This window comes from Heloderma suspectum, chromosome 3 (genome assembly GCF_057233095.1).
Source record: "Heloderma suspectum isolate Gila_16-S chromosome 3, 16-S_ref, whole genome shotgun sequence".
Classification (NCBI taxonomy): Eukaryota; Metazoa; Chordata; class Lepidosauria; order Squamata; family Helodermatidae; genus Heloderma; species Heloderma suspectum.
Genome location: NC_139460.1, coordinates 211,764,836 through 211,791,697, shown reverse-complemented (window position 1 = coordinate 211,791,697; position 26,862 = coordinate 211,764,836). Strand labels below are relative to the sequence as shown.

The following is a 26,862-nucleotide window of genomic DNA, read 5'->3' as shown; positions in this document are numbered from 1 at the left end:
GGACTATTTAAATGGCGCATGTGCGGGTTGGCGCTGTTCAAACCAAACCCGCCAGATCCGTCGGCGGCGGATGGGGAAGCGGTAGGTGCTTCGGCGCCGTTCGAAGCTCCGGGCCGTTAGCTTTGCGTGCCTCAGAATACATTTTTGAAGCACAAACGCAACTTATGCTTGCCTCTGAGACTGTTGATTCGGTGATAAGTCGCAGTTCTGGGAAATGAGACTGTCAACCACGTGAAGGAAGGCTGAACATGTGGCAAGACAGAAACGCAGAGAGCATGGGGCAGTATAGAAGTGTAATAGTGCTCGTTTCACAGCAGTCAGGACTGTAGAAATGGCTGTTGACCATTACTGTACACACAAGTCCCTCACACGTCACATGTTCAGTGACAAGGGCGTGGGAGGAGGTGGGGTACTGACGGCTGTCCCCACTCCCAGCTTACCTGTGTTCATTGTTAAGGTATGAATCGGGTACAGCTCTCCATGTGATTGGGCAGTCTGTGACATCTAGATCCACCCTGAGCTGCAGACCTAAGCATGTTTGCACCAGTCCTATGTGCATTTACTTGGAAATAAGTCCTACTTCATTCACTTTTAGGATCAGGTTATAAATAACTCCCAAGAATGAATGACAATATTTCATACAGATGTCTGCAGCATGACATGGTGAACGCACACCTAACCACTTGTATTTAGTACCTGTTATGGGTAAATAATAGTCCTTCTTATATGAAACATTTCAAGGGTTAAAAGCATGTCATGTACATTATCTCAGTTAATTCAAGAATTCTGACTTTAATGCCCAGTACCTGTGGCAGATTGCAGAGTTGGACAGCTGTGTGTGTGTGTGTGTGTGTGAATTTACTGAGTTTTGTAACAGATCTGAAGAAGGGACATTCAGCTCAAGCTCTTTGCCACCACACTACGCCAGCCCTCCAGTGCCAGTGCATACCCAGTACTAGGTTAGGTCTTGAAAATTATTTGGCTTGCAGAGAACACTTGGTCTCTATGTCTCTATGAAGAAAAACTGACATTGGAATACCAAAGTTTCAGTAGACAAATACTGGAAGGTCTGTAAAGGCGTTTAAATAGCAACAAGAAGAAAATAAATAGTGATACTGTTTGCAAATTGAGCGTCACAATGATAAGTATAAGTAGTGTTGCCAAGAACTGAAATAATCCTTGAATTAGCATCATATGATAAGTGTATGCTCACAATCATTCCGTACTGGGGAAGGAGAATCCTGTTCAAACTAACATGTTGTTGTTGTTGTTGTTCAGTCGTTCAGTCGTGTCCGACTCTTCGTGACCCCATGGACCATAGCACGCCAGGCCTTCCTGTCCTGCACTCTCTCCCGGAGCGTGCTCAAGTTCATATTCATTGCATCCGTGATGCTATCTAGCCATCTCATCCTCTGCCGTCCCCTTCTCCTTTTGCCTTCAGTCTTTCCCAGCATCAGGGTCTTTTCCAGGGAGTTTTCTCTTCGCATTAGGTGGCCAAAATATTGGAGCTTCAGCTTCATTATCTGTCCTTCCAATGAGCACTCAGGGTTGATTTCCTTTAGGATGGACTGATTTGACCTCCTTGCAGTCCAGGGGACTCGTAAGAGTCTTCTCCAGCACCACAGTTCGAAAGCATCAATTCTTCGGCGCTCAGCCTTCCTTATAGTCCAGCTCTCACAGCCATACATTACTACTGGGAAAACCATAGCTTTGATTAGACGGACCTTTGTCGGCAAGGTGATGTCTCTGCTTCTTACTATGCTGTCTAGGTTTGCCATAGCTTTCCTCCCAAGGAGCAAGCGTCTTTTAATTTCATGGCTACAGTCACCGTCTGCGGTGATCTTGGAGCCCAAGAAAGTAAAATCTGTCACTGCTTCCATTTCTTCCCCTTCTATATGCCAGGAAGTGATGGGGCCAGATGCCATGATCTTAGTTTTTTTAATGTTGAGTTTCAAACCAGCTTTTGCACTCTCCTCTTTCACCCTCAACAAGAGGCTCTTGAGATCCTCTTCGCTTTCTGCCATTAGGGTGGTATCGTCTGCATATCGGAGGTTGTTGATAATTCTCCCGGCAATCTTAATTCCGACCTCTGATTCATCCAACCCGGCATTTCTCATGATGTACTCTGCATATAAGTTAAATAAGCAGGGTGACAATATGCAGCCTTGTCGTACTCCTTTCCCAATTTTGAACCACTCGGTTGTTCCATGTCTGGTTCTTACTGTTGCTTCTTGACCCTCGTACAGGTTTCTCAGGAGACAGGTAAGGTGGTCTGGTACTCCCATCACTTTAAGAATTTGCCACAGTTTGTTGTGATCCACACAATCAAAGGCTTTAGCGTAGTCAATGAAGCAGAAATAGACGTTTTTCTGGAATTCTCTTGCTTTCTCCATGATGCAGCGAATGTTGGCGATTTGATCTCTAGTTCCTCTGCCTCTTCGAAACCCAGCTTGTACTTCCGGTAGTTCTCGGTTCGCATACTGCTGAAGCCTAGCTTGTAGGATTTTGAGCATCACCTTGCTGGCATGTGAAATGAGCGCAATTGTGCGGTAGTTTGAACACTCTTTGGCGTTGCCCTTCTTTGGAATTGGAATGTAAACTGACCTTTTCCAGTCTTGTGGCCACTGTTGAGTGTTCCAGATTTGTTGGCATATTGAATGCAGCACTTTAACAGCATCATCTTTTAGGATTTTAAATAGCTCGGCTGGAATACTGTCATCTCCGCTAGCTTTGTTGTTACTAATGCTTCCTAAGGCCCACTTGACTTCACTCTCTAGGATGTCCGGCTCAAGTTCAGTGACCGCACTATCATGGCTATCAGGGACATTCAGATCTTTCCTGTATAGTTCTTCTGTGTATTCTTGCCACCTCTTCTTAATCTCATCTGCTTCTGTTAGGTCCCTGCCTTCTTTGTCCTTTATCATGCCCGTCTTTGCACAAAACGTTCCCTTGAGATCTCCAATTTTCTTGAAGAGATCTCTAGTCTTTCCCATTCTGTTGTTTTCCTCGATTTCTTTGCATTGTTCATTTAAGAAGGCCTTCTTGTCTCTCCTTGCTATTCTCTGGAACTCTGCATTCAGTTGGGTATATCTTCCCCTTTCTCCTTTGCTTTTCGCTTCCCTTCTTTCGTGAGCTACTTGTAAAGCCTCATCAGACAGCCACTTGGCTTTCTTGCATTTCTTTTTCTTTGGGATGGATTTCGTTGCTGCCTCCTGAACAATGTTACGGACCTCCGTCCATAGTTCCTCAGGCACTCTGTCTATCAGGTCTAATCCCTGAAATCTATTCCTCACCTCCACTGTATATTCATCAGGGATATGATTTAGGTCATACCTGAACGGTTTAGTGGTTTTCCCGACGTTCTTCAATTTAAGCCGAAATTTTGCAAGAAGCAGCTCATGATCTGAGCCACAGTCAGCTCCAGGTCTTGTTTTGACTGACTGTATGGAGCTTCTCCATCTTTGGCTGCAAAGGACATAATCAATCTGATTTCGATATTGACCATCTGGTGACGTCCATGTGTAGAGTCGCCTCTTGTGCTGTTGGAAAAGAGTGTTTGCTATGATCAGCATGTTCTCTTGGCAAAACTCTATTAGCTTTTGTCCTGCTTCATTTTGTACACCAAGGCCATGCCTGCCTGTTATCCCGGTGATTTCTTGACTTCCTACTTTAGCATTCCAATCCCCTATGATGAAGAGGACATCTTTTTTTGGTGTTAGTTCTAGAAGGTGTTGTAGGTCTTCATAGAACCGATCAACCTCAGCTTCTTCGGCCTCAGTGGTTGGGGCATAGACTTGAATTACTGTGATGTTGAATGGTTTGCCTTGGATTCGTACTGAGATCATTCTATCATTTTTAAGATTGTACCCCAGTACTGCTTTTCCCACCCTTTTGTTGACTATGAGTGCTACTCCATTTCTTCTAAGGGATTCTTGCCCACAATAGTAGATATGATGGTCACCTGAATTAAATTCGCCCATGCCTGTCCATTTTAGTTCGCTGATTCCCAAGATGTCGATGTTCAATCTTGCCATCTCATGTTTGACCACCTCCAGCTTACCTTGATTCATTGATCTGACATTCCAGGTTCCTAAACAATATTGTTCTTTACAGCATCGGATTTTCTTTTCACCGCCAGACACATCCACAGCTGAGTGTCCTTTCGGCTTTGGCCCAGCCGCTTCACTCTTTCTGACGCTACTTGGAAATACCCTCTGCTCTTCCCCAGTAGCATATTGGACACCTTCCGACCTGAGGGGCTCATCTTCCGGCGTCATATCTTTTAGCCTTGTGACACGTTCCATGGGGTTTTCTTGGCAAGAATACTGGAGTGGGTTGCCATTTCCTTCTCCAGTGGACCACATTTTGTCAGAACTCTCTGCCATGACCTGTCCGTCTTGGGTGGCCCTGCACGGCATAGCTTATGGCTTCACTGAGTTACGCAAGCCCCTTCGCCACAACAAGGCAGTGATCCATGAAGGGGCAAACTAACATGCCTTTACTATAAAGTTTCACAAAGCAGTTGCCCTGGGATTGCAGAGCTGAAGGGAAGCACGCACTGTCCCCATCTATCAGCCAGAGGACAAAGGGCCACCAAGTGACTGCACCACCTGACTCCCAGGGAGAACATCATGTCCAAAGAAATAAAATAATCCTCACAGTCCATAAAAACATATACTTAGTTATGTAATCCCTACTGACAGTATGAGGATTAATGGGCAAAAGCACGTGTGCTACTTCCAAAGTACAGTCTTAAAGGCATCACACAGTATTTGCCCCCCTAATGTTCAGAGGTGGGCAACTTGTTGCCCACCAGATGGTTTGCCCTACAACTCTCATCATCCCTCACCATTGGCTATGCTGGCTAGGGCTGATGGGAGTTGTAGGCCAAAACAACTGGAGGGCCACAAGTTGCCCACCCCCAGTTTAAAACATGAAATATGGCCTTGATAAATTAAATAAATTAGACAGGGTCCCGGAAGAACTATGGACAGAAGTTCGCAACATTGTTCAGGAAGCAGCAACAAAAAAAGTCCCAAAGAAAAAGAAAACCAAGAAGGCTGTCTGCTGAGACACTGGAAGCAGCCCAAGAAAGAAGGAAAGCAAAAGGCAACAGTGATAGGGGGAGAGATGCCCAATTAAATGCAAAATTCCAGAGGTTAGCCAGAAGAGATAAGGCATTATTTTTAAACAAGCAATGCGTGGAAGCGGAAGAAGAGAATAGAATAGGAAGGACAAGAGACCTGTTCCAGAAAATTAGAAACATCGGAGGTAAATTCCAGGCAAAAATGGGTATGATCAAAAACAAAGATGGCAAGGACCTAACAGAAGCAGAAGAGATCAAGAAAAGGTGGCAAGAATATACGGAAGATCTGTATAGGAAGGATAATAATATCGGGGATAGATTTGATGGTGTGGTCAGTGAGCTAGAGCCAGACATCCTGAAGAGTGAGGTTGAATGGGCCTTAAGAAGCACTGCTAATAACAAGGCAGCAGGAGATGACGGTATCCCAGCTGAACTGTTTAAAAACTTGCAAGATGATGCCGTCAAGGTGATGCATGCCATATGCCAGCACATTGGGAAAACACAAGAATGGCCAACAGACTGGAAAAGATCAACTTATATCCCCATACCAAAAAAGGGAAGCACCAAAGAATGATCAAACTATCGAACAGTGGCACTTATTTCACATGCCAGTAAGGTAATGCTCAAGATCTTGCAAGGTAGACTCCAGCAATTCATGGAACGAGAATTGCCAGATGTACAAGCTGGGTACAGAAAAGGCAGAGGAACTAGAGACCAAATTGCCAATATCCGCTGGATAATGGAGAAACCAGGGAGTTTCAGAAAAACATCTATTTCTGTTTTATTGACTATTCTCAAGCCTTTGACTGTGTGGATCATAACAAATTGTGGCAAGTTCTTGGTGGTATGGGGATACCAAGTCATCTTGTCTGCCTCCGGATGAATCCGTATAACCACCAAGTAGCAACGGTAAGAATGGACTGGTTTAAGCTTGGGAAAGGAGTACGGCAGGGTTGTATACTCTCACCCTACCTATTCAACCTGTACGCAGAACACATCATGTGATGTGCTGGGCTTGATGAAGCCGAGGCTGGAGTTAAAATCGCTGGAAGAAACATTAACCATCTCCGATATGCAGATGATACTGCTTTGATGGTTGAAAGCAAGGAGGAGCTGAGGAACCTTATGACGAAGGTGAAAGAAGAAAGTGCAAAAGCTGGGCTGCAGTTCAACCTCAAAAAAACCAAGATTATGGCAACCAGCTTGATTGATAACTGGCAAAGAGAGGGAGAAAATGCGGAGGCAGTGACAGACTTTGTCTTTTTAGGCACAAAGATTACTGCAGACGCTGACTGCAGCCAGGAAATCTGAAGATGTTTACTTCTTGGGAGGAGAGCAATGACAACTTTTGATAAAATAGTTAAGAGCAGAGACACCACACTGACAACAAAGGTTTGCATAGTTAAAGCAATGGTATTCCTCGTAGTAACCTATGGCTGCGAGAGCTAGACCATAAGGAAGGCTGAGCGAAGGAAGATAGATGCTTTTGAACTGTGGTGCTGGAGGAAAATTCTGAGAGTGCCTTGGACTGCAAGAAGATCAAACCAGTCCATACTCCAGGAAATAAAGCCAGACTGCTCTCTTGAGGGAATGATATTAAAGGCAAAACTGAAGTACCTTGGCCACATAATGAGAAGACAGGATACCCTGGAGAAGATGCTGATGCTAGGGAAAGTGGAAGGCAAAAGGAAGAGGGGCCGACCAAGGGCAAGATGGATGGATGATATTCTGGAGGTGACAGACTTGACCTTGGGGGAGCTGGGGGTGGCGACGGCCGACAGGAAGCTCTGGCGTGGGCTGGTCCATGAAGTCACGAAGAGTCGGAAGCGACTGAACGAATAAACAACAAAAAATTAAATAACTGTGGCTCCAATCCTATGCATACTTGGGAGTCAGCCCCATTGTACACAGTTGGGTGTTCTTTTGCATAAACATGCATAGAATTGCGCTGTTGGTTGCATTTCTGTCCTGAGATAAATAAATGGACATACCTCTTCCAAATTCCACAGTTAATAAAATTAACACCATACATTAATTAGACTTTATTGATAATTGATCTTTAAAAGGAATTTCTTTTAAACTCGGGACAAAATTCTTCAAATGTAGTTGCCATACTGGGGCGTATAAGAAAAATATTAAGTGGGTGCAGATAAGACTACCAGCTCTTTCTAGTGACCTGGTTTAATATTAACTTAGACATTTATGCAATAGCTGAAAGGGAGAGTCAGCACTTTGCAAAAGGCCATTTTGAAAACCAACAGCAACAAAAAGGAAGAAAATGCAGATTTCTGTTTTTGTAGTTGATGCATTTACAGATCAGCCATTTCGTGGCAATCCTGCAGCTGTTTGTCTTCTTGAAGATGTAAGTTTTTGAAATGTGTCTTTACCTTAAAGATTACTAACTAGCACTAATCTGTTATGTATGACTGGTGCCTTTTCTGTTAAATTCAATGAGACTTTACTAGCGTACGCACAGAGAAATTTATCACCTGTACAATTTATTTAGGGCAGTGTTTCTCCTATTTCCTGCCCGCAGGGAAATCTTTTCAGAGTATTCTGTGGAATCCCCTGCACTGCCTTAGAGGATTCTAGGGTACATTCTAGGAAAGCCTTCAGTTCATCTGGGATGTCAGACAGGCCTGAAGGACAGGGTTCGGGAATCTCAGGACTGGGTGCCAAATCCAACCCTCCTGGGGTCCCAATCCAGCCCTCCATGATTCCCCAGATGGTCCCGCCCCCTTCCCTTCGCCCTACCTCCTCTCTCCCAACCACCCATCATTTGGTGATTTCCCAGCTTTTGTGCTGTGAAACTAGGCAAAGTTTAAAAAAAAAAAATCACCATTACCCGTTGAGGTATTACCACCTCCTGAACAGCATAGCATCTGTTCGCATAATATATTAGGGTGCTAATATCCTAGTGCTATCAGTAAGACATTATGCAGCTTTTTTGCCTTGCCTTCCTTAACAGACAAAAGAAACAGTGGAGAAACACAGGTAGGGTTAATAAGTTACGCACAGTAGCTTACTTTTGAAATAGTCCCCGATCCCCGTCACACAAACAGGCTAATAAACTAGTTTGTGTAATTTGAGTCACACACACACCCTGTCCTGCTGCAGTCCTCTTGCTGGAGTACGGGTGCTGTTTCGCTTCTGCAGTTGCAGTTGGGAGGCACCCAATCTAGCATCAAAGCCCCACATGACTACTCACCAAGGAGCGAAAATCCCGAGATCGCCAAAAAGGGGGGTGGCGGCTATAAAACCTGGGCGGGCTGCAGGATTGGGACAAACTTCACACACAGCCTCTCCTAATCGGGAGGCACCCAATCCACCATCAAAACCGCACTGTCTGTGGCTGCTGGTTGCTTTCCCAGGCTTGCCACAGTGCCACCGCCACTGTTAGCATCCCACCACCACTACCTCCACCAAAAGCCCCCACTACTACCATTGCCATGATTGTGGGGAGATCTGCTGTGTCTCCACCTTTGCAGCTTGCTGGCAGCTGCCCACAATGTTTCTGACCATCCTCTTTCTTACCACCATTCCCTTGTTCCCATCATCCCATGCTGAGCTTGGCTGGGTACCAGCCATCCAGTGTATTGAGAGGTTCTCTTTGCCAGCATCTAAGACTACGACGAGGTGATTCTCTTTTAAATTGTGGATGCACACATGAAAGTAAGTCCCACTCATACCCGTCTTCCCCCTGTCCTCTACACATGCAACGCAGACATGGACCAAGTAAATATGTGTTTAAAAAATGTTAAACCAAAGACTCCTGAGCAAATGTCATGGGCTAAGAGGTGAGGTCATCTTATGGACAGGTAACTGGTTAAAGAACAGAAAGCAGGGAGTAGGAATAAATGGTAAGCTCTCACAGCGGAGGAATGTAAACACCGAAGTTCTCCAAGGATCTGAACTGGGACTGTGCTTTTAAACTTAACCATAAATTATCTGAAGTGAGGGGTGAACACTGGCCAAGTTTGCTGGTGACACCACATTATTTAGGGTAGTTAAACCAGAAAGCAATTGCACAGAACTCCAAAAGGATCTCTCCAAACTGGAGGAAGGGGCATTAAAGTAGCAAATATGATTCAGTGTAAGGGAGCATGAAGTGATGTGCATTGGGGCAAAACATCCCAACTTCATGTATACACTGATGGGATCTGGAGCTGTGGTGACCGACAAAGAAAGGGATATGGTGTCTAGCTCGATAAAAACGAGCCACTTGCGGCTGCTGTGAAAAAGCAAGTTCAGTGTTGGAGATCATTAGGAAAGGAATAGACAATAAAACTGCCAATATCATAACGCCTTTATATAAATAATAATGCTATATACACATAAATGAAGCAATGACACTTGGAATACTGTGTGTGTGCCCAGTTCTGGTTATCACACTTCAAAAGGGATATTGTAGAGCTAGAAAAGGTGCAGAAAAGAGCCACCAAAATAATCAAGGGGCTGGAGCAACTTCCCATCATGGTGCTGGAGCTTGAGCACCTCAGTGACGTCATGAGCTAAACCATGAAGGGACACCCAAGATGTCACGGAGCTATAAAGCGAGGAGGAGCTGAGGAACCTTATGACGAAGGTGAAAGAAGAAAGTGCAAAAGCTGGGTTGCAGTTCAACTTCAAAAAAACCAAGATTATGGCAACCAGCTGGATTGATAACTGGCAAAGAGAGGGAGAAAACATGGAGGCAGTGACAGACTTTGTCTTTCTAGGTGCAAAGATTACTGCAGATGCTGACTGCAGCCAGGAAATCAGAAGACATTTGCTTCTTGGGCGGAGAGCAATGACAACTCTTGATAAAATAGTTAAGAGCAGAGACATCACACTGACAACAAAGGTCCGCATAGTTAAAGCAATGGTATTCCCCGTAGTAACCTGTGGCTGCGAGAGCTGGACCATAAGGAAGGCTGAGTGAAGGAAGATAGATGCTTTTGAACTGTGGTGCTGGAGGAAAATTCTGAGAGTGCCTTGGACTGCAAGAAGATCAAACCAGTCCATACTCCAGGAAATAAAGCCAGACTGCTCACTTGAGGGGAGGATATTAAAGGCAAAACTGAAGTACTTTGGCCACATAATGAGAAGACAGGATACCCTGGAGAAGATGCTGATGCTAGGGAAAGTGGAAGGCAAAAGGAAGAGGGGCTGACCAAGGGCAAGATGGATGGATGATATTCTGGAGGTGACAGACTCGACCTTGGGGGAGCTGGGGGTGGCGACGGCCGACAGGAAGCTCTGGCGTGGGCTGGTCCATGAAGTCACGAAGAGTTGGAAGTGACTGACTGAATAAACAACAACAAGCTTAGCAAAAAAGGTGCATAAAGGTGGACATGACGAAGGTGTGTAAAATGAAGCATGGTGTGGAGAAAATGGATAGAGATAAGTTTTTCTCCCTCTCAGTACTAGAGTCCAGAGTCATTCAATGAAGCTGTGTGTTAGGAGATTCAGGACAGATAAAGGAAATACTTCGCACAATGTGGAATCCAGTACTACAAGATATAGTGATGGCTAGCAACATGGACAGCTTTAAAGGGGGTTAGACAACTTCATGAAGAATATAACTATCAGTGGCTACTAGCCATGATGGCTAGCCATATTACATCCAAGATCAGAGGGAGTGCACCTCTGTATACTGGTTGCTGGGGAACATGAGCAGAAGGGTGCAATTGCTGGTTGAACATTGTGGAAAAGAATGTTTGTCTAGATAGGCCTTTGGTCTGATCCAGCACAACTCTTATGTTCTTATGCCAACAGGGCTTTTGAAGCGGTGGATTGTCCCCTTCTTTAGTCCCCATCCCATCCCACTTCCTGGATTTGCCCATCCATGAAAAGCTATGGAACACAAATAGCACCACCTACATGCACGTGGAATTCCATACATCCAAATACTTCCAAATTTTCTTCTATGAAAGGACAAATGCTTAACAATGCGGAATTCTGTGCACATAAGAGCATTTTCTCCATCATAAAGATCAGGACCCTCCTATCATGTGTAGCTTTAGAACATACCTATCTCCTGTTTACCTTTTCTTTATCTTTTGTTTTGTTGAACCAGCACAGTTGCCTTGATCTATAAAATGGTTGATCTGTTATGACAAAATGAGAAAACCGAAGATTGCTATATCTGAAAACTACCATAGGATGGCAGTATTTAAAAAGATACTTTCAGTTGTCAGTTTGGGCTGTTCCGTTCTGTTTTGCGTCGCTCTGCTATGAAAAAACAGGCTTGGGTTGACAAATTCCTGGAGGATAAGGCTATCCATGGCTACTAGTTATGATGGCTGTATATGCCACCTCCAGTATCAGAGGCAGTATGCCTCTGTAGACCAGTGGCTGGGGAAGATGAGCAGGAAGGTGTTATTGCACTCATGTCCTACTTGTGGGCTTCCCAAAGGCAGCTAGTTGACCATTGTGGGAAACAGAATGCTGGACTAGATGGCCTTTTGGTCTTATCCAGCAGAACTCTTCTTACGTTCTCGTCTTCCATCTTACGTTGTCTACATTTCTTTTTCACTAAAATCCCCATGCTACTCTGGTGTGTTTTTAAATTTATAAAGTACAGATCCCTTAAGACAGGGGTGGGCAACACCCAGCCCATGGGCTGTATGCGCCTCCTGCCGTCCCTCATTGCCCCTCAATGTGCCTATTTTATTTTAACCAGGAAAAACATTTTTAACAGTTGTGGTTTGCTGCTGAAACCACTTCAGAGGCTTATAACAGAAAAATTTAGCGGCACCAACAGGGGGAGTGCAGCCTGCAGCAGGTTTTTTTTTGGGGGGGGGGGAATTGGCTCCCAGACTGCCTGAAGTTGTTCACCCTGCCTTAGGACAACATGAAATTGTGTTAAGTGATCCTGGGTATTCATTCTTGCTAAGAATATTAGATGTGCCTTTCTGGATAAGATCAAGGTCCAGTTACTTCAGTATTTGCTTCATATGCATTTGCTTCACATGTGCTAAGTGGCAGTCCTTTAGAAAGTGGATAGTGAATATACACTTGTTTCTTTCTAATTTGTTGCTCATAGTCTGATCGTTTCTCAAAGTTGTAGGAATATCACATTTTTCTAGCCTACCAACCACTTCCTTCATCACCCAGTTCACTCAATATGTTTGACAACATTCTGTGTGAACTGGCAATGGACTGTATCCAACATTAGTCTAACTTATGCCCATTAATTCCAATGGGTCTTCTCTAAGTAGGACTAACATTAGATGCTACCCAATGGATGGTATGGGGAGCATCATGCTTGGGAGTGCCTTGAATCTTCTTATATAAGAATACCGTAGTGTAAGGCTTGTTACTCGAGAATTACCACATTGTGCTCAATTTTAAAAAAAATGAAGTTTGAATATTAAGATGTGCAGAAAATTTTGAAACTTCAAAGGAGTTCAAATCTCAAGCTTTAGGCAGCTTGGGTAGGGAGAAGGGAGAGGCATGAGGCAAAGGAGAGGTTAATGCATATGCCCCACACTGTGCATGTAATATAACATGTGACGCAGTGTGTGTATGCATGTGCAATAATGCTTACTCCTGTGAGCTCTTAGAGCGCTGGGCCAATGAAAGGACAAGCACAGAATGTTGGAAAAGGGCCTGAAGAAAAGTCAGTTGGTGATGGAGGAGGAGGAAGAGAAGCTGAGGAGAAAGAGCTGAAAGGACACCAGAGGGAGAAGAGAGAGAAAAATCTTTCATCATGTGTTTTTGACCTCAAACTTCAAGAAATAGTAAATGATCTTTTAAAGAAGAACACCTTTTTTGGTTTTTCATCTTTACTGGGTTATTTGTAGTACATTTAATCTGAAAGTGTAAAGTTCTTCCAATTGCAAGGCAAACAGGCACACATATTTATCCAACCATTCTCAGACTACTAGCCCCTACTGGGGTGGCTAAATGCTTATGTCATTGTGAACCCCCCTTCCCCATTCTTTATTTTCAGGAGTATTGGCAATGTGCTTCTCATGGCTGTATGTTGCACAAAATGCTTTGGGCTGTGTACAATGCTGGGGCATCGCCAAGGGGATGGTGGTGTATGATTTCGGGTAGACCATGGCTTATTTCCAACTGGACTGAACGCCAGGGCATCAAGCAATTGTGTATAATTTGAGGTGGTCCAATTCTTATTTCTTTATTCATAAGTCTGTTGGTGTTTATTGGTGCTGGGTCATCATGTGTGATAGTGCCTTCTAGAACAATGGAATTTTGTACTAAACATAATGCTAGGAAATGTCATATGAGACAGTCTTTCCATGGGAGAGGTATATGATTTGGGGTGACCCAAGGCTCATGCCAAGATGCAAACCCTGAGTTCCTTAGTCATATGTGTAGGTGTTAGGTATAGAAAGCACCTTATGCAGAAACAAAGTTCTGGGCAGGCCATAGCATTAGGGCATCTCATCTCCCAGTGGCAGAGGTAGCACATCAGTTATTTTTTTAGTTGCTTACTCATGCTACGTCTGCACCTCTGTGTTGAATAAGGTACTGGGAACCAAGAACCAACTTCAGCCTCAGGTCTAACAATGGGCTCTTTGTTTATCAGATATTTGAAGATGTGTGCATCTTTGCTATAAGGGAAATAATACCCTTTTAACATTCATTTTAATTTTTAGGAACTAGAAGAAGGTTGCCACCAAAAAATTGCAGCAGAAATGAACCTGTCAGAAACTGCGTTCATCAGAAAACTGCACCCCACTGATGACTTTACCAAAAGTAAGACACTTTAGCTCAGCCTTCCCCAACCTGGTGCCCTCAGATGTTTTGGACTCAGCATTCCTGACCATTGGCCATGCAGGCTGGGGCTGATGGAAGTTGAAGTCCAAAACTTCCGGAGGACACCAGGTTGGGGAAGTCCGCTTTAAAGGTACTAAAATATGCTGTAGTTTTACTATTGGCTTCAACAGAAGGTAGATCCTGCCCATTGTCTTAATACTGAAGAAGGATGATGTTTTAGTAAACTATGTATGTCAAGACAGTGATTTTTTTAGGGCATGTCTACATTACAGACCTAATCTGGTTTGACAGTTAAATCTTCTTCCCAAGAAATCTTGGGAACAGTGGATTAGTGATCTCTAGCAGAATTCTCAGCAATTCACCAGCCTACCGTTCCCAGGATCCCATGGGGGAAGCCATGACAGTTATTACTGCAAAACATTATACATGTGGCTGCCTTTGAAAACAGTCCAGAAACTTCAGCTAGTCCAAAACAGGGCACCAAAATTATTAACTCAGTATCGCCGATACGATCATATTACACCAGTATTTTGCCATCTGACTGGCTCCCAGTTTCAAAGTACTGCCATTAACCTTTCAAGCCCTAAATGACTTGGGGCAGGTCTTCCATATATGCCTGCCTGGATTATAAGATCTTCAGAGGTCCTTTTCTAGGTTCCTCTGCCAAATGAGGTGAGGTGGGTGGCCACCAGGGAGAGGTTCTTTTCAGTTTTGGCTCCCTGATTGTAGAATGCCCTCCTCAGAGAGGCTCACCTGGCACCTACATGGTGGTCTTTTTGACACCAGGTAAAGATTTTTAAATTTTTATTTTCCTAGGCTTTTTCATTTTTGTGTTTTTAAAAGTTCTTTGCACTATCTTCTGTGGCTGCTTTTATTGTAGTTTTATGTTGCATCAGTTTTAACTGTTTTTTGTTGTTGTTTTTAGATTGTATGTCTGTGTTTAATTTTTAGACTTCGTGGTTTCAACTTTTATTTGTGAACTGGCCAGGTATCTTTTTGCAGATGGTCAATATAGAAATGTTACAAATAACTAGAATAAAGTAAAGTAATATAAAGTGGACAGTTATATTGGTATAAACCAATGTAAATTTGTAGTATAGATGAATCCTGACCTGTGTCATCCAGTACTTTTTTTGGTAGCAGTCTGCTGTCAGGCATGTGCTCAGTGCAAAATAGTTGAGCCCAGTGATCCAGGTGGACATACATAGCCATTCCTGTCATCACCAGAGGACTTTTCCCTGCATGCCTGGGGTCAGATCAAAACTGCAAGTGTGGACAGAAAAGGTATTATGTGAACCCGTCCTTGAGAAAAAGAAACACTACAAATGTTCTTCAACATAGGGAAGGTAAATCGATGATTTCTAATTAGATTAGCAATTTAGTAACTAACCAACAAATATAATCCTTACCATTTTGTTTTGTAATCAGCTTACACATAGCAGAGACATACAAATACCCCGAAGATACTTCAGAATTATTAATTCCTTAATCATGTGTGGGACCGTTACCTTAATAAAATTATCTCCATGTGGTGTCAGGAATGGGAGCTCTGGTTCAGTTTCATTGAAGAGCAGCATATACATTCTTTATGGCTGCAATCTTATGCACACTTACCTGGGAGTAAGGTGCACTGAACTCAATGGGGCTTACTTCTAAGTAGACATGTATAGGGTTGTCCTGTGAACAACTAAATAAAATAGATGTTTACTTTTTTCCTAACAAGGACATACCAACCAAATATGTTTCCTTTGTGAGTGTCCTGCTTGATTGGGTATGGTGTATCCATAGCTGTGGCCCAGTCTAGACATGCAGCAGAATGATAAGAGTTTTGAAATGGTAGAATGCATTATACCACCTAACACTGCAAGTGGGAGAGATACCATTAGGAAGCCCTGAAACAAGCAGAAATGCTTGTTTCTGGATAGGGACAGGCTGGCAGAGCTCCCTTATGTGAGCTCTGCTGACCTGTCCTGTTCCAGAAATGAGTGTTTCCACTCCTTTCCAGTTACTAGAGAAAACACTACATCCCTATTGCGCAAGTGGTGGGCGCCACTTGTGGAACAGAATCGGTGGTGGCTCCCACTTGTGCAATGACCTACTCAGACACTGCCCCCTGCAAGCAGAATTGTAGCACAGCAAGGAGTGGTGAACTAGGGTAGAATTTTTCTCCCTCATGTGCCAGCTCTCTTCTTGTGGGGAGGTTATTGTTGTTGTTGTTGTTTTACTGTAAGAAGCATTAAAAATGGCATCTTCTACCTGCAACCCAAAGCAGTGCAACCCATCCTACCACCTCAGGATTCTGCCACCTCATTTTGCTGGGATGGGCAGACCAGACCATAGTTCCATCGCATTCAGTACTTACCTGTAAGGTTTCATATGATGTGAGAGCACATTTATTACCAAGTAGATGGCACATACACTGATTTTCCTATAGTGATCATACTGATCCATCTTCTCGAATACCTACTACACAGATTTTCCGGTTCACCCTTTACTTACTTATCTTAAACTAAACCTCACAGTCCTGGGAATATTTCAGAGAGATAGCTGTTTTCTTGCTCATTCAGCAAGGAAAACCACAGCTGTGAAGTGAAAGGGACTGAGAAGCAGTAGCATTATAAAAGGGCAAGTGAGTGTCTGGAAATCTTCATGATTAAAGCTGATAGATACAGCCACAAGGCAACAAAAGGGACTTGTGTGAGTTACCAGTAAGACTGACTCTTATATTTTCTTTCTTAGGTTCCTGTTTTGGTTTAAGGTGGTTTACACCAACTAATGAAGTCCCCCTCTGTGGTCATGCCACCCTCGCATCAGCTGCTGTGTTATTCCAAAACAAGAGTAATTAACATTTAGCTTCCAAGAATTTGATATTGTAAATACATTTAAACCTACATTATAGTTATGTGTTTCTGATTTTAAAAACAGGAAACATGAATTCTACCCTCACTTTCTTAACTCTGAGTGGAGAACTGTATGCCAGACAAGGACAAGATCATATTATCCTGGACTTACCACTTTACTTCACCTGCCCACAGGTTAGATTTAAATGGTGCATCCCGCCCTGCCGTCCACCACCAAGATTTCTCCAAAAGATGAGAGAATGAGAGAAAGAGCTTGCATTATTTACATGTTTCTTTTTTCATCTAGGATTTCCAGGAAGTGGAAGAGTTAGTGAAGGTAATTTGTGGGATTCTCATCTTACATGGTATAAGTAACTTCGCAGCCTAACTCTGCATACGATTTGATTTTGTCAATAACACTTTATGTCAAATGCTTTCTGCATGCAAGGCCCCTTTCCCTGTGTTATACTGGCCTGTATATAGCCAACATATCTTCATCATGCCCTCTTAACTCAGATTAGGTGTAGGCAACCTGGTGCTCTCCAGATGTTTTGGACTCTGACTCCTATAAGCCCCTGCCAGCATGGCCAATGGTCAGGGATTTGGGGAGTTTAAGTCCAAACATCTGGATGCCACCAGGTTGCCTGCCCCTGGATTACAATTTAAATATTTGAGAAAATATTTTACTACATCATGGGCAGATTTTACTCTGGGTGGCCAGTATATCAGGTTACTTACTCTATCCTAACTGCAAAATGGTTCAGTTAGCTTAGTTGAGAAGGCCCGGTGTGTAGTCGATATTGAATAATCCTGGGTTCAAATCCTAATTTAGCCACAATGTTCACTGGGTGACCTTGGGCCAGTCACCATCTTTTGGTCTAACCTACCACACAGGGTTGTGGGTATAAACTGAGATAACCACCCTGTAAAATGCCCATGTACATTTGGAGGAAGAATGGAAGATAAATGCAATCAATAAATAAGGGATGGAGACTTACGGCATTTTGATAGATATAATCAATAGATATATAACCCTATATGGTTCCGGCCCAGCCTATCTTAAGGAGCGCCTCCAGCAACACCAGACAGGCCGCTTAACAGGATCAGCCTCAGATGGCCTTCTCTCTGTCCCATCAGCCAGGACAGCTAGACTGGTGGGGACGAGGGAGAGGGCCTTCTCTGTGGTGGCCCCCACTCTGTGGAACTCCCTCCCTAGGGAACTCCGTCATGCCCCCTCTTTAATGAGCTTCCGTCGTGCATTAAAAACGTGGTTGTTCAGGCAGGCATTTGGGGTGGGTTAGGGTATTTTAAAAAAAAAAAATTATGGTAAAATTTTATTGTTTTAAATTGTTTTATGGTGGGTTGTACATCGCCCAGAGTGGCTGGGTGACCAGTCAGATGGGCGATTAATAAATTTAATAAATAAATAAATAAATAAATAAATAAAATTATGAGATCAGACACTGAGCTCCATGAATAGGGTACAGTTAGGATGGGGAGGAGGCTGAGAGAAGATAAAAAATGAACACATCCTTCCTCTTTACAAACCTCATCCCAATTCTCTCTGATCTCATGGTCAGCAACCCATGTGTTAAAAGTGGCTCATTCAGCTGTTCTAAAGTTCAGATAATCTAAACCAGCCTTCCCCTACCAGATGTGTTCAACTGCAACCCCTATCCCCAGATGGCATGGCCAATGGGAGTTGAAGTCCAATGCATCTGGAGGCCCTGGGTTGGGGAAGGCTGATCTAAATGAACTTAGGGCTTCTTCACACAGAGCTTTTATCCTGCTATTGAGATTGCTCACTCATGGAAGTTTGCAGGTCCTTTAGATGGCATCGTCAACCTCCAGGGAGTCTCCTGCACGGAGGGAGCAATCCTATCACAGCTAGACAGCGGCTAGATGCCCATAGGATATCATGTTATCCAGGAACCGACCTCGGAGCCCATGCTCCGAGCACGGAGCAGCAGAAAAGGGGCGTGGCTGGGGGTATTCCGGGGCGGAGAGGGTGGAAATGCCTGAACGACACACAGCAGCCTCCTTTCCTGCTCCATTCTCCTGCGGCTAGACAGCCACAATCAGCTGTCTAGCTGGAAATGCGGGACAGGAGAAGCACAGAGGGAACGATCCCCTCTGTGCTTCTCCTGCCCTGCTTTGGATAGGTGGTTGCCTCTGAGTTTGGAGGTGGCCACCTATCTAAATAGGATTGCGCCCTAAATGGCCCTTATTCCATTTTTTAAAAGATCGGAGATAATGAGCTACCAAATTACTGCGCTTGAGTTCAGTTTGAGTTCCTTCGTGAAAAGAGGAAAACCTGCAATAAGAGGCACTAGACCACAGTGCCATCTAGCAGCTGTATAATGAAACATTTCAAAGACTCAGATAAGGGGGAAAAGGAGGGGGGAAGGAAGTATGTGTAAAGGGAGTCCGTTGTGATCCTGCAATAAAACGGAAGCAGAAAGCCCCATTTTAAGTGTGGGATTTTAGGCTGGTGTAGAGATACTCTTGGACTCTGAAAGAGGAGACAGAAAGTACATGTGGGTTGCATTTTCCCTCCCTGTGTTTATTTGGGCCAGATAAAGCTGAGCCCACGCTTCATCCTCCCCATGCAGAAATGTGAGAGCTGTCTCTGCATCTGGATCACATGCATCTTTCTACAGACACTGGCCCAATTCCCATGGAACAAGAAGCAACTATGGCGGAATTTCCCCCATGGGGCTTTTTGTTGCAGTGGCGGCTGCCATTTTGAATATTCAAGCTGCAGCGGGGTGGCACCGTAGTTTGTTGTTACAGGCAAACCTAGCAAGAGTGGGTTGCCGGGCTGCTTAACAAGTCACCTGCAAACCCTCAAACAGCCCGTGGGTTCTGGATGGCTTCTCAAGCACCCTGACAACCCAGCCTCACTGGGTTCACACCTAATGACATGCTATGGTGCACCCCCGCCTGGCTTGAATATTCAAAATGGCCACCGCCACAATGAGAAACCCCGCCGTGGTGGTTTCTCATTACTTCCGAACCAGGTCAGTATTTCTTCAAAGGGAGAAGCCAAGAAAGCAATGCTGAAATTGACAAGATGTCTGCCAGTTTTGTTTCCCTTATTTATTTTTTTTAATTGACAATTTCACAGCTCCTCTATTCCAGCAGAGTGGATTTTCTAATAAAACAAATAAAATACAAGCAATTGAGCACCTGTAAGAGCACTGCAGCTATGGCCACACACATGTTTAGTAAGCAGTGCTGTGTTCAATCAGATCGCTCTCTGCTTTGTAAGCTGGGGAAAACCTTGGGAGAGGGGAAAAGATGTGCTTTGCAGGTCAAGAAACGGCTCTGCAGCTGGAATGTCTGGGAAATGACAGAGAAAGAAGGAGCATCCACATTCCCCAGGGACAACTCTTCCTGCTCTGCCTCAATTGCACATTTTCCCTTCCATACTGGCTGAAAAAATGCACCCCTGTTCTACGCTTTTCTACCTTTCTGGATTTTTTGTAGTTAGAGAAAAGATGGATGCAGCAGTGGGAGAGCACAGGCTGGTTACAAATGGACTGCTATGTTGTCCAGACCCTCCGCAACATTCCATGAAGGAGGCAGGGCAATTGCATAACAAAAGCCCTTGCTTCCAGATGGTGGGGTCCAAGTGCTACCAGTCAGAAGGCACTGTGCAGCTATTCCATCTTTTTTCCTTAACAGATCCGCAGTAAGAGAAAAGATGGAAGAAGTGGTGGGGCAACACAGGAGGTTTACAAGTGGAAGACAATGACATCTGAACCCAGTGTAAAACCCCATGAATGAGGTGGCCAATGGTGCAAGAAAAGCCTCATCTGGAAGCACCTTTGGGGCTTCTTCACATGGTGCTTTTATCCTGCTTTTGAGATTGGTTACTCATGGAAGTTTGCGGGCCCTTTAGATGATGTTGTCAACCTCCCGCACTAAATGACCTTTATTCCATTTTTTTAAAGATCAGAGATAATGAGCTATCAAATTACCACGCTTGAGTTTCCTCTTGAAAAGAAGAAAACCTGCAATAAGAGGGGCTGGACCGCAGCACCATCTAGCAGCTGTATAATGAAACATATTGAAGACGCAGATAAAGGGGGAAAGGAGTGGGGAAGGAAGCGTGTGTAAAGGGAGCCCGTCGTGATCTTGTGTTTAAAACAGAAGCAAAAAGCCCCATTTTAAATGTGGGATTTAGGCTGGTGTAGAGGTGCTCTTGGTCTATAGCAATTTAGGAGACGCTAACTTGTTTTTTGTTAAAGTGTGACCATTTTTAAGCATGGCCGTGCAGAAAAATTAGTGTCCTACTTTATTGCATCCACAGTGCTTTTCCTGAGTCTTACTCACATTCACATATTGTCCTGCTATCTGTGCCCTTCCTAGAAAGGGAACTTTACATTTAACAAAATGGTTAATGAAAAGGTTAGATTGTAATGAAGTATGACAAACTATAGTACTTTGTGGTTTATTCTGTATTATTTTATTGCCAGGCAGCAGTTGGTGATTTGAATGTTCAAGATGTTCGCTATTCACCTGACACAAGGAAGCTCCTTGTCTGTCTCAGTGACGTTTATGAAAGGTATATGTGTTTTGGTTACAAGTTTCTTTAGGTGGTTGTATGTATATTAACGTGTGAGTCACACCTCCCCTCCCTTGGTGGCTTCGTCTGTTTGACACTGAAGAACCCATAGAAATGAGACGTGCCTCTGGATTCTCTCTCTCACTTTGGTTTAGCTATTTCTTCCTTTCATGGCAAAGTTTGTAGGGCCAAGTGTACCCTTTTTGCTTCCTTTGTTTTCTTTTGGTCTGTTGGAGTGAAATCCACAAATAATACCATGCATTATTATTTTGATTAGCTATTAGATTACAGATTCATCATCTGTTTTGGGAAGCACTTGAGAATAAATCGATATAATCAAGTTGTGTTTAAAAGTTACCTAGCAGGTACCCCAAAATGTTTCCCAAAACTTCTAATGCCACAAATTCTAACTGTATTAACTGAGAAAATATAATTACTTGAAAATTATATATTGTTCCATTCAAGTTTCATATAATTATTGGAAACAGATAAGGGAAAACAAAATGTGTCCCTCTGTTAGCAAAGCTGAAACTTAATATGGAAATAACAGTAGCTGGTAACACACAACAGGGCATTTTCAGCAATGGCACCCGTGGAGTTCCCTTCCCCTTGAGATTCATACAGCTCCCATGCTACTGTTTTCCTGAAATCTGTAAAGACTATTTTGTTTTTTCAGACCTTGGGCTGGGATGGAGATGGTTACCCCGGCTTCTTATTGCTTTTTTTTTTTTTGCTGTGCTCTTTGTTATGTGATTTTTAATGCTCTGTATTTCTTGTTGTTTACATTTATGGTATTTTCAGTGTTGTTGTTGTTTTGGATTTTAATTGCTTTTATTCTGTAAGCTGCTTTGAAGGCTTTTGGGTAGAGAAGCACCCTAAAATAGAAATAAATAAAACAATCTGCCGGTCAGATGTAAGTCCTTGCATCCTTTACAGTTCTAAGTCCTTTGGTCTTTTTTAGTCCTTCAGCTTTGTTTTTGAGAGAGCAATCCTATGATCCCTGGGAGAGTGTCCCAGGGACCATAGGATTGCTCAGAAAGCCCCTCCAAGGTTGGAGACAGCACTCCAACTTTGGAAGGGGCAGTTGGAGATCCGACCCCAGACCCCGCTTCCTTGCAACCGGCAAGGACAGAACTGTGCCAGCTGCCTCTCCGAGGTCAGAAAAGCAACCCCGGATGAGGAAAGGGGGCGTTCTGGTGGGCGAGGAGGGGAGACCAGGATACGAGATATCCTGAGCTGCCTCTCCCTCCAAAGTGCCCTTGCTAGCAGGCTGAAAAGCCTATCTAGCAAAAATCACAAAACATGGAGGATGGGGAGGCGAAGATCACCTCCACTGCTCCTCCCATCCTGTTGGCTTCAGCCTGGCAGGGCACAGGAATCTTGGAAGCCTCTGAGTTCAGAGGCTTCCAAACAGCGAGGGTGCAATCGATAGGACTGCGCTCTAAATGTGTTACTGTGTTTTTAGGTTTTTATACTGCTAGTGGCTTTTACTCTGGTTTTGACTTTGATTTGTTCCATTTTAATTTTTAAGGTTTTATATTTTGTTTTATCATATTGCAGTTTATGGTTTTAATTTTTGTGAATCGCCCAGACAGCTTTGGCTATTGGGTGGAATAAAAATGTAACAAATAAATAAAATGAATTCATACATGTAATAATGTTCAGTCCTCAGAAAGAATTGTTGTATTTGAGCAAGGTTTTGATGATCCTCTTGTATCTGGCCTTCTTCCTTTACCTACAAGTTTCCTGTTTTGAATTACAGTCAACAATCTCCACAGAGAATATGCCAGTCCTGAGGTTTGGTCTTAATGTTGTTATCCCTGTTACAGTTATCCAGAGTTGCAGGACATATGAGTTTGTTGTTCTCATTGCCACTTTTTAAGCCCTCAGTTTACCTATGTATGAAAAAAATATTTTAATGCTTAATTTTAATGCTTCAAGGTCTGATTTGGAGAAATTAAAAGTGAATGGCCAAGAACTTTTGTTGGCTGAGAAGACTGGAAAAGTAAAAGGATTAATAGTCACACTTAAGGGAGATTTCCATGGAAAACATGAAAGCTATGACTTTTACTCCCGCTACTTTGCACCGTGGAATGGAATTTCAGAAGATCCTGTCACAGGTGTGTTTACATGTGCGCACAGGGCTTTGCTTCCATTTTTAAATTATAGGTGAATAATTCCTTTGATGCTTTGTTATTGTAATATTAGACTTAGACTTAGAATTGTAGGGTTGGAAGGGGCCTACCAGACCATCAAGTCCAACCCCCTGCTCAATGCAGGAAGGCCGATTCCCAGGTGGTTTCCCATCCAAGTACTAACCAGGACTGACCCTGCTTAGCTTCCGAGTCTGTTGCATGCAGCAAAAACAACAGAGCCCTGTGCCACCTTAAAGCCTAACAAATGTATTGCAAAATGAGCTTTCATGGGTGTCACATATATTTGTTGGAGCAGGCTTTTGCCTACGAAAACTCATGCTACAATCGATTTATTCGTCTTTAAGGTGTTACAGGTCTATTTGTTACTTGTGATATTTATCTCAATATGGATTTTTTGAAATTGTGTATGTAGGCATGTATGTGTGGGTTTCTGGAAATGTTTCACAGATTCTTAAAAATGGAAACAACACAATTGACAATAAAAAGCCTGATATATGCTATATTCTTTAAGAGCGCTACTTGCAAGTGAGTGGATTTAAAATGTTAGCGTAATTTGACTTGTTTGACTTACCTCCCCCCCAAAGACAAATAAAAATAACCAATAAGCCAAAAGTAATATTTATAACAACTTCTAACATAATCTCATAATTTGGGGACTAGTTTATGATTTTGTAAAAAGATAATTTGATAAAATATGCTAGTTGATTACGGAATTCCAAGTTCCCAACATTCCATCTCACTCTGCTATGACCAAGGAAGAGATCCCAGGGTGGGCTTATGCAGATGAAGAGCTGGAGCCATGCTGACAGGAGCAGGCTTGATTCTCAGTGTTGCTGTCAGCAGAACAGGGAGTTGGTTTAACCCTCACCCCAGTGATATTCTTGAATACAGCCTTTGATCCCCCACCCTCTACATAAGTGAATGGCTCCCGTTCTTGCACTTGGGGACTGCACTACAGGGTGGGATGGGCAGAATCTCCCCTCTGTTTTTAACTCTGGGTAGCTCAGCCCTCGGTGTTAGGGACTACATGGGAGAGGCGGAAGTAATGTGTGGCTGCGTGCAGAGCATACGGGAGATGCAATGAACCTCCCAGAGGTCTTTGCAATATACAGTATTCACCTTCACTCCACATATGCTCTAGTCATCCATTGACAGTTTGCTAATGGGGATAATAATTCTGGCTTAGCTTACGGTGCTGTTATAATAGTTATGGAAATAATGCACACGATGTGCTTTGAACACTAAATGTTTGTTTGGGTAGTAGTACCCAACTGTGCCCCAGTGTAGTGCTAATCACGTGCAAGCGCAAACGAGCACTTGTGCAATGTAACCAGTACTTGTTAGGGCAATGGAAAAAAGTGGCAATTTGCTGCCACTTTTCCCCATGACCCTAGCAAGCAGTAGTCGCATTGTGCAAGCCTTGGTTTGCGCTAATGCAAAGTCATTAGTGCTAGAGCTAGCGCAGGCCCACAGGGACATGATTGGATGCTACCTCTGATTATGATTATGATTATACTACTACTTTCTATTTTCTTTCAAGGATCTGCTCATGCTGTCTTAAGTAGTTACTGGTCACAACAACTGGGGAAAAACGAGCTGTGTGGTAGGCATCTATACTCACTTACAAGGAGGTCCTTTAAATGTCTTAAAAGAGCTATAAATGTAAGCTGTAAAAATTAATAAATGGAATCCCTGATTACAGATTAAAATTCCCCTCCTATTTAATTGTAAGCCTGAAGGCAAGCAAGGACACAGGTCTATTCATGGCCATGATGCTGTGGAAGTGGCACAGATGTTGTAGCTTCCTCTTCCCTTGCCATAGTTAAACTATGGTATTTGCTACCACAAGAATGATGGCCACCAATTTGGATGGCTTTAAAAGGGGACTGGACAAATTCCTGGAGGAGAAGTCTATCGGTGGCTACTAGTCCTGATGGCTATATGTTACTTCCAGTATCAGAGGCAATAAGCCTATGTACACCAGTTGCTGGGGAACATAAGCAGGAGGATGCTGTTGCACTCATGTCCTGCTTGTGGGTTTCCCATGGGCAGCTGGTTGGACCTTGGTCTGATCCAGCAGGGCTCTTCTTATGTTCTTAAATTTGATTAAAATAAAAAGCAACTTTAAAATAGCTTTTCCTTCCCATTTGCATGCATGGTGAAATTACTGTGGCTTTCCTTCTAAAAATAAGAATCATGGGCAAATGAAGATAATGATGGTTGCTTCACATCAGTCTCTTTGTTTAGCATTTCAGTGTTCCACTCGGGGAGGAAGGCTGAAGATTTTGCTCCGGCGTGATGGAAGAGTAGACATCGGTGGTCAAACAAGCATTGTGTTAAAGGGGTTTTTGATCATTTGAAGAAAATAAATAAAAGCTCTCCACCATTACAAATGTATGTTTGTTCTGATTGTTGCTGATGTGGATGCATATTTTACTTAGAAGAATATTGTTACTCAATTTGAAAGGCAAAATACACATTTAGAAACTTAGTTATACAAAAGTATGTGCATATTGCATTAATATCCCATTCCATCTTGGGAGCTTCAGGCAGGTAATAATAGATTGAGGTGGCAATCCTAAACACACTTAGTAGGGAGTAAGCCCAACTGAACCCTGTGGGACTTACTTGAGCAAGTGTACATAGGATTGCACTGTAAGAAACACATTTACAGTGTAATCCTATAGATGTGTCCTCATAAGTCAGTAAGAGTTCAGTGAGGCTGCCAGGTAAGTGAGTATAGTATTGCACCCTTATTGAATTATCTCATACAATTTCTATCCAGCCCCTTTGCAACTACTTGGGAGCCTTTCTACATAATGCTTTTATTGTGCGCTCATGATTGCTCACTCATGGTAGTTTGTGAGTCTGTTACACGATGCTGTCATCCTCTAGGGCCTCTTCTGTGCTTGGCAACCATTATCGTTTTTTTCCTTAACGGGAAAAGTGTGGTATTTTTTCTGAATGGCCATAGACATCTTATGTAATTGCACAATTCTGCTATACCATAGCACCACCTAGTGGTTATATAATGGAACATATAGAAAGGCAGAGAAATAAAATCCCGGGCGCAGGATGTGTGTGTGTGTGTAAAGGAGCCAATCTTAATCCTGCAAAGAATCTGGAAGCAGAAGCCTTGGTCAAGGTGTGAGTTAAAAGCTTCATGAAGAAAGCCCTGGGACCACTGTTTAAAATAAAACACACTTGAGAAAAACAAACCCAATTAAATTCAAGTTGTCTCGTGCCTGCTTAATCCTAGTCTAAATATGAAGGTTTTATGGCTCTTCAGGGAAATATACTGGCTTGAATTTTGATGGACATCTACAGGAAGGGAGGTTCACTATTTCCTCTGAACATTCAAACCAGGGTTGGCACCAGCACATTACATCCTGGGGCAAATGCCTGGATGGGGGCCTCAGCAAAGCTGACTACCAGTGACTTTGGGTCTGGTCGGTACTCCCCTTTAAACGTTTTTTTTTTTTT

General features: G+C 43.3%; 1 protein-coding gene across 4 annotated transcripts; it reads left to right on the top strand.

Moving 5' to 3' along the window:
• The first annotated feature begins 59 nt into the window (after positions 1-59).
• PBLD (phenazine biosynthesis like protein domain containing) lies at positions 60-25,776 on the top strand. 4 transcript variants are annotated; one of them, XM_084845420.1, is made up of 9 exons: positions 60-457; positions 13,693-13,792; positions 16,553-16,651; positions 16,739-16,848; positions 16,961-16,990; positions 21,135-21,223; positions 23,165-23,343; positions 24,920-24,982; positions 25,627-25,775. In XM_084845420.1, the coding sequence occupies exons 1-9, from the start codon at positions 332-334 to the stop codon at positions 25,737-25,739; spliced, it is 909 nt and encodes a 302-aa protein (XP_084701546.1). In that variant the 5' UTR covers positions 60-331; the 3' UTR covers positions 25,740-25,775. The 4 variants fall into 4 exon arrangements, with proteins under 4 accessions (XP_084701546.1, XP_084701548.1, XP_084701547.1 ...); XM_084845421.1 differs by lacking the exon at positions 60-457 and adding an exon at positions 7,330-7,448 and having other exon boundaries at positions 25,627-25,776; XM_084845422.1 differs by lacking the exon at positions 16,553-16,651 and having other exon boundaries at positions 134-457.
• Positions 25,777-26,862: the final 1,086 nt, after the last annotated feature.